Here is a 13,528-nt window from a genome sequence, read left to right as displayed (position 1 = left end):
ACGTACATACGTTAAATTTCAAAAACTAATATTTTTCATTAAAATCAACTTTAATATTAATAATAATGTAAATTTTACATTATTGTATATTATGATTGCAAGACATTCTGACTTCAGTTATGCATTTTTTATCTTTTTAAATTGAGTATGTCAATTGTAAGTTAGTAGTGAACTCAGTAATAATATAGAGCAGTACATAGAGTTTATTTAAATAAAATTCAAGATTTTGGTCAACTCTGTATTCAACATGTATGTTAATTTTTAGCTTTTTATTTGTAAACATACTAACGGCATTCTACAGATTAAGTTTAATCGTTTCGTTTTAAACGTACACTTACTACCCTGTTTATATTCATTCATTAAATATAAAATAACGGGTAAGAAAAATATAATATAATAATAGTTGATGGGATATTCACTCCTTAAAATGAGGAAACATTCGAAACTTTTAATATTATAGAGGAGGACATGAAACTTGTTGGAGAGAAAGTTTATCTACATTTCTTCAAAATTTGACTCAAGATGATATTGTTGGAATTGCTCTAAAAAACATTATAATTGTGTGATGTTTAAAAAAACTCTAGAAAATGACCCGTGTCTCGCACGGGTTATTATGCTAGTTATATAGTTAACTACAAAATAAGGACTTAACCATAGAGAATTTTATAAGTATTACATTAATTTAATAGTCCCCCCTGCAAGGGAAGTTGTCACTGTTTCTGTGGCACAATAACACAGTTCGTAGAAGAGTCAATAGTTAAATCATTAGCTGAGTTAACTGAGATAAAATCTCATTTTCTAAACCATCAGCATAAAAGGGGAACTTCATATCCTCAACTGAAGGAATGATTGCTTTTCTTACAAGTCTTCCATCCGATTGAATGCCAAGATGGGAAGAAATACGTATAATTCATCAATGGACCTGCCATACCAATAATCAGATGAGCATATATTTTCTTTCAACTCACTTGCAAGGCACGATATCCAATCATTATGTCCAAGGTCCCTTTCAGGTGATGCCAAACAACGCTTATCTTCAAGGCCAAAGGGTAGACTAGTGGAATATTCCAGATTGTCTTCTAAAATGCGGATCACTTCGAACTCATCATCTGTACCCTTCGTCAGGAGATACCTTCCTCTTAACATATTTATGAAATAGGCATTTGGCGAACTTTCACAAAAATCGCGCTTCATGCAGATCCTTTCAAGAACCAGAATGACTCTTTTCCCAGAAAGTTCAGAAAAGGAAACCTTTCAGAATCAGATTGACAAGTTAGTGTGGAGGGAAAAAAAGCTAAAAAGAAATGCTGCAATCTGAAAACTATTGAAGCTATAAGTTGTGTATCTGTAAATTGCAACTTAACTACAGCCTCAACTATGGACTTTTCTGAGAACTTAGTTTGAGCTAAATAAAGATAGCTTAACAAGTTTAAAACATGCACCAGAAGATCAAAATAACTCACCTGGGACCCATTGTTCCTTCTAAACACAGTGTTCTTATCCCACAGCATCTCCAGCTTCAGATGCTTTATCTTTTCAGTCTCCAACTCCAGAGCTTTTTTAAATGTGAATGGGTATGCTGAAATACCATACTCTGACAAGATATTAGCACCATGTGGTTCAATGTATTCTGCATGGGGGCCAATGATCACAAGCTCATTAGGATCCCCTTCATAATCATATGAGAGCTTGAAAACACGCCTCAACTTCCAACAACACTCGTCTCTAAATGGCAGCGCCAACCAAGGCATAGTCTTGAACACTTCCCAAAATAATTCTTTACTGTTACTTTTCCAATCACAGAGGCCTGGATCTACTACGTAGATGAGCACAACCTCAAATTTGTCATTATTTTTTGTTTTCGCAAACTTAAGAGTTTCGGTAAGATTATGGTTGGCATATTTAGCATGATAAAAATAAAGGGCCACAATCTTTTCCTCGAGAGCGTCCATTGGTACCTGTCAGTACAAGCACATCGCGAAAATTGAATTAGTAAATAATAATGAAAATTCGCTATTCCTCCTTTCGTATAACGGAAGGAGGGGGGAAGGAAAATACAAAGGTTGAATTTACTATTGAACTTTGCTGTTCTCAGCAAAATAAAGGACTGTAAAGTGAGATCTGGCCTTTTAACAATAACAAGATTACAATTCCAACAGAAAATTGTAATAGGCATAGAAAAGAAGAGAATAGAATTCCAATTTTTTTTTTACCACAAATCCATGAAATATAGTAAGAATTCTTCTCAGAACTTAGAATACAGCACACCTTTAATCAGATCATTAGCTAGGGATTAATGGAGCTAAAAATATTTAAACATTGAAACATAGAGATTTCATGAGATTACAGTGACTGTTATCCTAAACCAATGTCACGCAAATTTCGTGTTGTTTATATGCCAAGTCTACTTAATCAAGATGTATCTAAGAGAATTCTATTGTAATTTTACTGTTACAGGTATGGTCACTGTTGGTCCTGGCCCCTAGGCCCAGTAAAGAAAAGAAGTTATATTATGGGGAGTTATATATTATGGGCCTGAAAGGAAAGCAAGAGCCCCAGACCAAAAGCCCAGTGAAGAAACTCCATATTTAGAACAGATACCCTCCAGAGTCCAGTATGAGGGTTTGCAAATAAGGAATAGAATATATATTGTCGAACGAATACATTTCAGTTTAATATGACCTGATGAACTATCATCAGAGGGACACTCTTAAATGATTTAACTTCTTGAACAGAACTAGAGATGCATCAAATCAAAGCAAAGCAACCCGACCCCCAAGACTTGCTTAGGGCTAAAATAACAATGGGAAAATTCTACATACATACAACTAACAAATAGCTTGGGGGCAGTTAGACTCCATTTGAGACGCAAAAAAAACTTGTTACATTCAATTGATCTCGATAGACTCGATTTGAAACGCAAAAAGAACTTGTTACATTCAATTGATCTCGATATTATGCGAATCCCACGCACAAAACCCCCGCTCAATGTCATTGTTATTCTAAACCTACGAAACGAGCAACATTATAGCCGTAAAATATTACTTCCATTCCACTCATTTTTTTATTACTTTTTAGGGGTGTTTTTTCACATGTTTGATACAATTTCCAGTAAGAGGCCGACTCAATTGGAGCCGCCTCATGGAAGAAAAAGGCCTCGAAAGGATGAAATAATGTTGGTAGAAACGGCTCAAGGCAAAAAAGTTTTGTTGAGTGAAGTACAACTTCACTTGGAGAAAATAAAGCTAAAAAACAAATGAGCTACGAAAGAGCAAGCTCCGGTCAACACTAACGACGTCGATATGGAGCTCGAAAATGTAGAGAAGGAACAAAGAACTCTAGCTGAAAAAATCAAAGAAAAAGGTAATATTAAGGTTGCAAAGAGAACTCAATGAGGTCTCAGAAGGTTGATTTTCTTCCGAGTACCAGGATGAAATTCGTTCCCTGAGAAATCCTCTGGATCATTCTCATCAAGGCGTAGAAGAAGACGTCCAACAGTGGATGAGGATATTTCAGACAAGGAAGAGTCACAGCGATGGAGTACAAAGAAAACGAGCTTCGCGAGTCGAATAAAACAACAGAGGGACACTCTGTTAAGAAAATATACCTTTAATTGTAATATGTTTAGTACATTTGACATTGTCATTGCCTAATTTCCACAGGCCCTTGTTAATATACATAATATACAAGTTCAATTAAATGTACCAAAGGGGTCTTGCAAATAGGCATATAGCATAATAACAAAAGAGAAGTTCAATTAACTCATAATCAAGACATCAAGTCATCAAAGATAACCAAACCTTATCTCCTTTGTTAGAAATGACATAATCACGCTCAGGGGTTGCCAACAATGTTTTCAATTAAGGATGCTTAGCTGCTGCTTCATCTTCTGCTCTAATAACATACAATGGCAGAAAGTATATAACAATGACTTTGCCTTCCAACTTCTCAGCTTTGATCTAAAAAGAGTGTCATGAATATGATCAGAAAATATGATAATGCGGATTACACCTTGCCTGCTAGCATTATTATTCCTAAAATGTAACTCAAATGGTTACTTTTAGCCATATTGTTTCTACTATAACTTTGTGATGCAAAGTGACACCAAAACAAACTCTAAGATACACACACACACACATTTATATGCGTACATATATACAAGTAAACGTAGGAACCACGAGTCATAATAAACAGCACATACATATTCTTTGTTATTCTTGACCAGGTAATCCCTGTTACTGGTGAAGAGAAGGTCCTTCAAACTAATGACGTCTCCTTTTCTAATAATCTGTTTCTTCACTTCAGCCTTAGCAGTTTCCAGCTTCAGCTTCTGTATGGTAGTGTACACTTTTGGTATATCCTGTCCACAAAAGTTTAATGTTTCAGTTTTACAAGACTTAATAACTATAGGGTAAAATACCCCATTGCATGGTTGGCCATTACATTAATCGAGGTTTATTTGTAAATGTTAAAAAACATACAAGTTTTACCAGAATACATTTTTCATGTTACCAATAAAATAAAGAAGGAAAAACAAAATTGATGAAATAAAGCAAAGGTTATGCAAAAACTACGCAGAGCCTACAATGTATATCTTTCTGTGTTCTTTGCAATTAAAGTTATACTCATATGGACACATCACACATGCGATACATTCTACAAATTTTATGAAAAACAAAGAAGAAACCAAAATATTATAGGATCAACAGTGTGGTGGCCCAAACAATTGTCATCCAGTGCATCCTGAGCCTTCTCGGCTTCTTCTCTAGTACCATACCTAACGAAAGCTGATCCCTTTAAATGTGTGTAGGGTGGTCTGGCTCTCAAGATTCTTGCTGTAAATTCAACAGTATGCCATTAATTTGACAGAACAACATAAATTTTTTTTCAGGGCTGGGAAAGCCTGGAAAAGTAAGTTATTTTAAAAGGTTTTACCCTCCAAAACATTCCCAAAAGGGGCAAATGCTTCTCGAAGCTTATCCTCGGTAGATAAATCTAACACCCCTACATAAAAAGCAAAATAACCAGTCATTCTTCAAAAAGGAAAACTTATGCATTGCTATAATATCTCATATTTAAATAGAATGATATAATGCCTTGAGATTCATCCAAGTCATCTAAGTTCAAATACACAGAGCAGCCGGATTTAGGAATGGGGACGGGTTCGGGTTCTTGCTTCAAAAATTCACTCTCCGATTGGACAAAAAGAACAGAGCCCCCCAGAGGTTTATGATTCATTCGTGTACGAGCTTTCTCGGCTTCTTGAATATTATCATAGGTAACAATAGCAAAACCCTTTGATAATCCAGAGAATCTATCTTTAACAATTTTTGCTGCAAAATCGAAACGTTGACAGCAACTGAGACAAAAATGCCTAAAAACAGGATAAATTATTTTTGAAAAAGAATTACCCTCAACAAGATTTCCAAAGCGGGCAAACGCTTCTCTAATCATTTCATCGGTAGTCCAAAGAGAGACCCCTGCAATTGTTGAACTAGTTAGATTCTCATTCTTAATGTAATTGCCAGACATGTGGTATAAATTTAAACCAACCATACCAGTAGTTGTGTACAATATATACCTAATAACTCATAAATAGAGTGTAGAGTACATGCATGGTCACTTGCAATATTGCATTTCAGAAACTACAAGATAGAAATACAGAAATGCTGTACTTGACATTTTGATCCTGCTTGTGTTAAAACGTCATTCAGAATCAACAAACTCAGTTGGCCCGAGATTTGAGTGGCCCAAGTCGAAATCATTTTATGAGGCCTATAATACCTAGGGCTTTGAAATTCATATTTACTTATTTAGAGAAGTTAATGTTTTCGGTACCCGGCACAAGTCTTGTTCGCATATAATAGCCAGGTCACCGTGAACTCAATTATTCTAATTCAATTCTTAACGAAATCAACTTATTCAAAATCTTGGACTCCTCTACAAAACGATATAAAAACGATTACCCATCAAGTGATATAACTTCTTAAACAGAACTAGAGATGCATCAAATCAAAACAAAGCAACCCGACCCGACCCGACCCGACTCAAGACTTGCTTGGGGAGAAATATACATATGTACCGCTGACGAATAGCTTGGGGGCAGTTAGACTTGATTTGAGACGCGAAAAGGACTTGTTACATTCAATTGATCTCGATAGTATGCGAATCCCACGCACAAAACCCCCACTCAATGCCATTGTTGTTGTCAATCTAAAATGAGCAACTCTCAGCACTCCAGCACCGTAACTTTTGGTTGAAATAATAATGGGTTTATAGGCTATTATATGATTTAAGTTCCGGTGATACCCTAAATATCACTTTGGATTAAAAATAATCCAAAATGTCACTTTTGAAAACAATAGCCCTAAATGTCACTTGAAAATGGTACATCGTGTAACGTTTATGTATAAGACCCAAAACGCTATATCTTGTAACGTTTTGGTACTTTGGTTTTTTTATATGTACAAAACGTTATATAAAGTAGCGTTTTGGTTCCAAACGGTACATCATGTAGCGTTTTGGCCCCAAAAAACTACTTCATCTAGCATTTTTCACATTATAAAAGAAATAAAAAAAAAAAAAAGTAAAGTGCCAAAACGCTACACGATGTAGCGTTTTCAAATTTGAAAAAAAAATACAAAACTCTAGACGAAGTTTCGTTATGAATTGACATTTTGGACCATTATTTTCAAAAATAATATTTTTGGTCATTTAACACCCAGAAATGACATTTTGGTCCATTTCTCTATAATATAACGGTTTATCTAATGGACACATACTAAGAAAGTGTGATTGATGAGTTGTAAAATTTTTATTGATGAGATTTTTGTGTATGCAGGGGTCCATCATTATCTCCACCAATATTTTGTGGACCTCATCAATTAACTCTTAGCATGTGCCCATGGGCACACACTAGAAAAATTCATAATATAATACTTTGCTCGTTTTTTTTAAGAAAATGACGAGATATAATACTTTCATCTAATTTTTGGACTCAAATGTTTGAAATAAAATTGTGTCAAATTTGTAATAATTATTATTTGTTTTTGGTCTTTTTAGAGCTTGAGAGCACCGTTATGAAGAAAGTGAAATTAATTTACATACATTTCACCCGGTAGACCTAGATGAAACAAGCTTTAAAACAAATAACTAACTAATTAAAAAATTTCAAACAACCTTAATTATTTAACAAAAAATTCAAAAAATATATGAAAATTTTGAAAAAAAAATAAAATTATTATTTTTTAAATAAAAAAAATTATTAGAAATCCATCCAAACAATTTGATTAAAACACGAAAAGAAACCTGAAAGCCCAAAAAATTCCAAAAAAAAATGGGAAAAGGCGTAAAGTTATTATTTTATGCATTTAAAAGTTTGAAATATCCAAAAATAATTAAAAACTCTAAATCCTAATTAAATAATCATTAAATAATCTGTAATATGATTTCGGAGGCTTTAGTCATTTTGAACATTTGCTTCCCAGCGACAACATAAATAAGTTATTATGTTAACACATGTAATATGTAAGAGAAAAAAATTCCAAGCACGTACTTAGGGAGTTATATAACAATTTTGAAGCATTAAACAAATCTTTTTATGAAGTAAATAGAGCGCTGAAAAGAAGCAGTTAATACCTCTTACTCAAAAAGCTAAACAGAAAGCAAGTGCTCTGTCTCTCATAGGACAATCTAGAAGAATCGTATTAAGATAGTGATAATGTGATATACACATGAATTTCAAGTAATGAACCATCCATATGAGCTAAATTAAGAGCTGCATTTGCAAACATTTGTGCATTTTTCTCTCCAGTAACACATGTGAGAGTCTTGGCTTTTCTCTCCAAAATTCAGTTTAGAGTATTGTGAGAGTTTCTTTTTAGTTAAACTAATGGCGGATTTTGAAGACATAGATGTTCAGATGGCAGGACTTGGGATTGAGGAAGAGGAGAATGAAGGGTTTGTTCTGGAGGGAGACATTGAAGAGGGAGCAAATCGTTATCAGCTTTGCCTGGTAGGGAGACTATTGACGGAAAAGAATGTAAATGTTAGAGCTTTCAAGTCAAAAATTGCAGATGTATGGAAGCCAACAATGGGCATCAACATTAAGGAATTGGATAATGGTATTTTCTTGTTCCAATTTTTTCATAAGGAAGATATGCAGTGGGTGATGAAAGGAGGTCCTTGGTCTTTCGATAATATTATGATGATTCTGGAACCTATAGGCATGGGAGAAAATCCTACAAAGGTTAAACTCTGGTCCTTAAAAATATGGATTCAAATTCATGATCTTCCAATGGGACTGATGATGGAGTCGATTGGTAAACAGCTTGGGAATTTCTTTGGAGTTTATTGAATATGATGCAAAGAACAACTAGTCTATATGGAGGGAATATATGAGGGTGCAGATAAAGCTCGATGTGAGAAAACCACTCAAGCGTAAAAAAAGAATAGTAAGGAAGGATGGTACGGAGATTGTGGTGACATGTAAGTATGAACGCTTAGGGGAATTTTGTTTCTCATGTGGGTTGGTTACTCACACAGATAGGTTTTGAGAAATTTCATTGATAGTAGAGGAAATGAGGGAGTCAAAGAGTGGGGCAGTTGGTTGAGAGCTTCAGTAAGAAGATCAGTGAATCAGTTGCAGAGCAAATGGCTCATGGAGGAAGACGATGACACGTGGGAAGCGAGGATTGGTCGAGCGAATAATCAGGAAAATCAGTACGAGGGAAAGATTTCAAAAAAAGGAAAAGAGATAAGTAAAAGGAGTGAATATAGGAGTCTGATAGAGTACGGAGGAAATACAGTCAGCAACGTAACAAACTCAACATCAAAAGCTAATTTACAGGGTTTTTCAAATAATTCAAATGCACTGTATGAATTAAATGATGAGGATAATGAGATCTTACAATTGGAGGAACGAAAAAGAAGGCGAAGTGTATTAAATGAGGCTGATATTATGGACGCATATACGGGCTTGCAAAATATTGGACCGCAAAAAGGGGTTAACCAAAGAGAGGTTGTTATTTCTGTCGGGGATTTTTCAGCATCTACAGACAACACATCGGATGAGCTTGCGAGGCAAGCCAGCCGTTCGCCATGATTCTAGTAGGATGGAACTATCGAGGAGTGGGCCAGCCTCGGACAGTTCGGGTACTCAAGGACGTCATACGTTCCCAAAAGCCTGATTTATTATTCTTATCAGAAACTTTAGCTGTTAGAAATAAAATAGAAGCTCTTGCTTCGAAGTTGGGTTTTACAAACTTTTTCTCAGTTGATAGAGTAGGGAGGAGTGGTGGTCTGGTAATTTTTTGGAAACATAATATGTCTTGTGCAGTGATGAGTTCGTCTCAAAATCATATCGACCTCGAGGTTAAGGAGGGTCGTAATTTATGTTGGAAGTTAACTTGCTTCTACGGTTTTCCAGAAAGGGAAAGAAGACAAGAGTCGTGGGATTTTATAAGGTCTTTAGCTTCTAGCTCGCAGCTTCCCTGGTGCATTTTTGGAGATTTCAACGATATGTTATACCTGGAGGACAAAAAAGGTAAACATCTGCACCCTCAACGACTACTAAACGGGTTTAAGAGTGCGATAGAAGACTGTAACCTATCAGAGTTAGAGTTGAAAGGAGGGAATTTCACTTGGGAAAAGAGTAAGGGGACAAGCGACTGGGTTCGGGAAAAGTTAGACAAAGCATTTGCTACAGATTCATGGTGGCATATGTTTCCATTATGCACTCTCTCAGTATCTCATACTATAGTGTCAGATCATGATCCTATAAACATAGAGTTGGTTAACACAGTGATTTCAAAAAAGCAATTTCGCTTTAAGTTTGAGAACACGTGGTTGAAGGAAGCTAAATTTCAAACAAAGGTAGCTGAATTTTGGAAGAGTCTCCCAGCAGTTCATCTTCTCCCTAAATTGATATCGATCTCGTCTTTTATGGCAGAATGGGGGAGGACTTTCTTTCACAAATTCAGAGAGAAAGTATCGAAGCAGAAAGAAATAATTGAAGGCCTGAAAGATAGAGAGGATGATGATGGTATACATTTGTATTTTGAGGAGAAAGAAAAACTTGGTGAGTTGCTCATGCATGAAGAACTATATTGGAAACAGCGGGCAAAGGTTTTCTGGCTTGAGGGGGGGATACAAATTCTAAATTTTTTCATGCCACGGCTTTAAAAAGGAAGAAAATAAACTATATTCCTGCTCTCAAGAATGAGGAAGGTAATCTAGTGACAAAGCATGAGGACCTATGTAGTTTGCCGAGGAAATACTATACACAAGTATTTGTTGGTACAAAACATAACTCGGTGATACCAGATTTCGAGGAAGAGATAAAGGTCATGGATGCCCAAAATGATATGTTAACTGCTAATCTCACCTTCAAAGAATTCACAGAAGCAGTTAGGAGTATGCATCCAGATAAGGCAAGCGGTTCAGACGGGCTAAATCGAGCCTTTTTCCAATATTTCTGGAAACTGGTAGGAAGGGAGGTTTATCAATGCTGTCAGCAGTGGCTTGAAGAGTGTAATTTCTCAGCTGACGTAAATGACACAACGCTAGTTTTGATTCCATAAAAAAGATAACGTTGAGGAATGCAAAGATCTGAGACCAATAGCATTGTGCAATATCCTCTACAAAATAGTGGTTAAAGTATTGGCTAACAGATTTCAACAGATTCTTCATGTACTCATCTTAGATGAACAATCTGTATTTGTTCCTGGTCGTAATATCACTGATAATGTTCTGGTAGCTTTCGAGGTATTGCGCCATATGAAACGGAAGAATAGTGGTCAAGAAGGGGAAGTGGCACTCAAGCTTGATATCAGCAAAGCATATGATTGAGTTCGTTGAGAATATTTAAGGCACATAATGGAAAGGATGGGGTTCTCGGAGAAGTGGATCAAGTGGATGATGTTATGTGTAACGTCAGTGTCCTATTCTATTTCTTTTCAAGGTTCGATGATAGGCCCTATCATTCCGAATAGAGGACTCCGTCAAGGAGATCCACTATCTCCTTATTTGTTTTTATTATGCGTGGAAGGACTGTCACTGTCTTTGAGGAATGCTACTACGAATGGGCAAATTCACGGTTGTCGTGTCTGCAGATCAGCCCCATCGAGTACTCATTTATTATTTGCAGACGACAACTTCTTGTTCTTTAAGGCTACAGCTGTTGAAGCTAACTCAATCAAGGATCTGTTGAACTCATACGAATCATTTTCTGGTCAGGCAGTAAATTTTCAGAAGTCAGCAGTGTTCTTCAGTTCAAATGTACGAAGGGATAAGCAGCTAGAAATTAAGCAAGTTCTGGGAGTTGCAAATGATATAGGTGACAGTCGATATTTAGGGTTGCCATCAATCATTGGTAGATCAAAAAAAGTAGTGTTTAGATACCTGAAGGATAAGGTGTTTCCGCGAATACAAAGTTGGGACTCTAAGTTGTTATCTCGGGCAGGAAAAGCAGTGATGTTAAAAAACGTTGCCCAAGAAATTCCAGCCTATACTATGTCCTGCTTTCTGATTCCAAAGACGTTGTGCCAGGAAATTGAAAGACTGATGAATGCATATTGGTGAAGATCGAATCAATCCAATAAAAAAGGAATAAACTGGCTAGCTTGGACCAGAATGAGTATGTCAAAAAGCAGGGGAGGTCTGGGTTTTAGAGACCTCCACGATTTCAATTTAGCACTTTTGGGAAAACAGTGTTGAAATTTGATTAGAAATCCAGAGGCCCTCGTTTCACGAGTGTTAAAGGCAAAATATTATCCTAATGGTCATCTACTTCAAGCGAAAAGAACGGGAGGAGCTAGTTATACCTGGTCGGGTATCTGGGAAGCGAAGGAGGAATTGAAAAAAGGATTAAGATGGGTGATAGGTGATGGTCGATCGATATGTATAGGTAAAGACAGATGGTTGAGAGGAAAAGAAAGTTTGTGTGTTGATCAAGAAATGTGTAGTAGTGAAGCCTTAAACATGAAGGTATGTGAATTTTTCCAAGTTAATAGACTTAGTTGGGATGAGGCTAAAGTTAGAACACATTTTGACTGAGAGGATGCTGAACTCATTCTGAATACTCGAATTCCATGGATGGGTGCTAAAGACAGGTTGGCCTGGGTCCATACTAAAGATGGACAGTACTCTGTCAAATCGGGTTATCAGCAATGGCATAAAAACCATGTTGGTGAAGGAGAGGTTCAACAGTCAAAAGGTTGGAACAAAATCTGGCGAGTAGAAGTCCCTCATCGAATACAATCTTTCTCTGGAGGTTCTGTCGTGGTAATATTGATGTTAGGATTTTACTGCAAGGAAGAGGGGTCCCTGTTCCAATAGGTTGTGCCATGTGTGTAGGGAATATAGAACATATGTGTCATTTATTTTTCGACTGTGGTTTTGCTAAAACCTGTTGGCAAATAGTGGGAATTTCAAATGACATGAATGAAGTTGAGTATGTATCTGATCGGTTGTTCAGGAAGCTGAGTACAGAGTCTGGGGACAGCTTAGTGAAGATTGCTACAATTCTATGGGCTGTGTGGTTTGCGAGAAATCAGAAAATATTTGAAGGAAAACTGTTGACACCTGAGTTTGCAATGCAGTGGAGTTCGAGACAAATCTCAGAATGGCAGTTAGCTCAGAGGAAACATTGCCCCAACATACGACCTACAAGATCGAGCTCAAACCAGGAAGTTAACAAATGGTGCCCACCTGCAACTGGAGAACTCAAAGTGAACGTGGATGTTTCAGTGTATGAAGGAGAGGATTTTTTTTCTATTGGTATGGTGATGAGGAATCACCAAGGTCAATATGTAAAGGGGAAAACAGTAAGGTTTGGAGAGTGTGTTTCGGTGATGGAGGCAGAACTAGTTGGGAAGTTGAGGCACTAAAGTGGGTAAAGGAGGTTTCCACAACAACTCGAATAACATTAGAGAGTGATTCTTTGATCAATATTAATGTAATCAATTCGGGCAACATCAATCTTCTAGAGATGGGTGACTTGATTAGTTATTTCAGAGAGTTTCTTAAAGTAAGAAATGAGGTTAAGATTAGTTATATTAGAAAGCAGGCAAACATGGTTGCTCATTGTTTAGCAAGAATCCCTTGTGAGTCTAATAGCTTTGTTGAAAGTTTGTCTCCTCCAATGTTTTTGTTGGAGACACTTAGGTCTAATTATTTTGATTAATAAAATTGTTTCTTTGATTAAAAAAAAAAAGCAAGTGCTCCTCTCTTCCCAGGTGTTGGAGTTTGTGTCTTTCACTTACAAGCCAACTTTAGACTTGTGTAATAGATTCTGAAGTTTGTCAGATTATTATTAAGAGATATTATCTGGGAATGATGGAATGTGCTAACTATTTAATTTATTTTTGCCTAAATAATTTATCTTTCAAATGAAGATTGCTACTTTTATATATACTAGTTTCACAACCCGTGCATCGCACGGGTCTTCTTTATTATTTTTATATTATTTAAAATTATAATAAATTTCTTTTTGAATCATTACCTTATTAGTATATTTATAAATAATAAT

At 36.1% G+C, this 13,528-nt stretch overlaps 5 protein-coding genes across 5 annotated transcripts; 3 read left to right on the top strand and 2 right to left on the bottom strand.

Moving 5' to 3' along the window:
* Positions 1-654: 654 nt before the first annotated feature.
* On the bottom strand, positions 655-6,257 carry LOC141706819 (polyadenylate-binding protein, cytoplasmic and nuclear-like). The gene is made up of 9 exons (XM_074509669.1): positions 6,083-6,257; positions 5,412-5,480; positions 5,097-5,333; positions 4,936-5,004; positions 4,708-4,835; positions 4,202-4,360; positions 3,801-3,959; positions 1,464-1,958; positions 655-1,251 (listed from the first exon to the last, which is right to left on the bottom strand). Exons 1-7 carry the CDS (start codon positions 6,198-6,200, stop codon positions 3,861-3,863), a joined length of 879 nt encoding a protein of 292 aa, XP_074365770.1. The 5' UTR covers positions 6,201-6,257; the 3' UTR covers positions 655-1,251; positions 1,464-1,958; positions 3,801-3,860.
* On the bottom strand, positions 859-1,952 carry LOC141684901 (putative nucleoredoxin 1). The gene is made up of 2 exons (XM_074490039.1): positions 1,464-1,952; positions 859-1,251 (listed from the first exon to the last, which is right to left on the bottom strand). The coding sequence occupies exons 1-2, from the start codon at positions 1,950-1,952 to the stop codon at positions 859-861; spliced, it is 882 nt and encodes a 293-aa protein (XP_074346140.1).
* Positions 6,258-7,891: 1,634 nt separating the features above from the next.
* On the top strand, positions 7,892-8,356 carry LOC141684894 (uncharacterized). The gene has a single exon (XM_074490034.1). It carries the CDS (start codon positions 7,892-7,894, stop codon positions 8,354-8,356), a length of 465 nt encoding a protein of 154 aa, XP_074346135.1.
* Positions 8,357-9,099: 743 nt separating this feature from the next.
* LOC141684888 (uncharacterized) lies at positions 9,100-10,848 on the top strand. Its single transcript, XM_074490028.1, has 3 exons — positions 9,100-10,078; positions 10,324-10,530; positions 10,586-10,848. Exons 1-3 carry the CDS (start codon positions 9,100-9,102, stop codon positions 10,846-10,848), a joined length of 1,449 nt encoding a protein of 482 aa, XP_074346129.1.
* A 1,589-nt stretch (positions 10,849-12,437) lies between these two features.
* Positions 12,438-12,887, top strand: LOC141684873 (uncharacterized). The gene has a single exon (XM_074490014.1). The coding sequence runs from the start codon at positions 12,438-12,440 to the stop codon at positions 12,885-12,887; it is 450 nt and encodes a 149-aa protein (XP_074346115.1).
* Positions 12,888-13,528: the final 641 nt, after the last annotated feature.

Source organism: Apium graveolens, chromosome 2, assembly GCF_009905375.1.
Source record: "Apium graveolens cultivar Ventura chromosome 2, ASM990537v1, whole genome shotgun sequence".
Lineage (NCBI taxonomy): Eukaryota > Viridiplantae > Streptophyta > Magnoliopsida > Apiales > Apiaceae > Apium > Apium graveolens.
The sequence above is the reverse complement of the archived record's forward strand: the minus strand, read 5'-3'. Positions and strand labels throughout refer to the sequence as shown.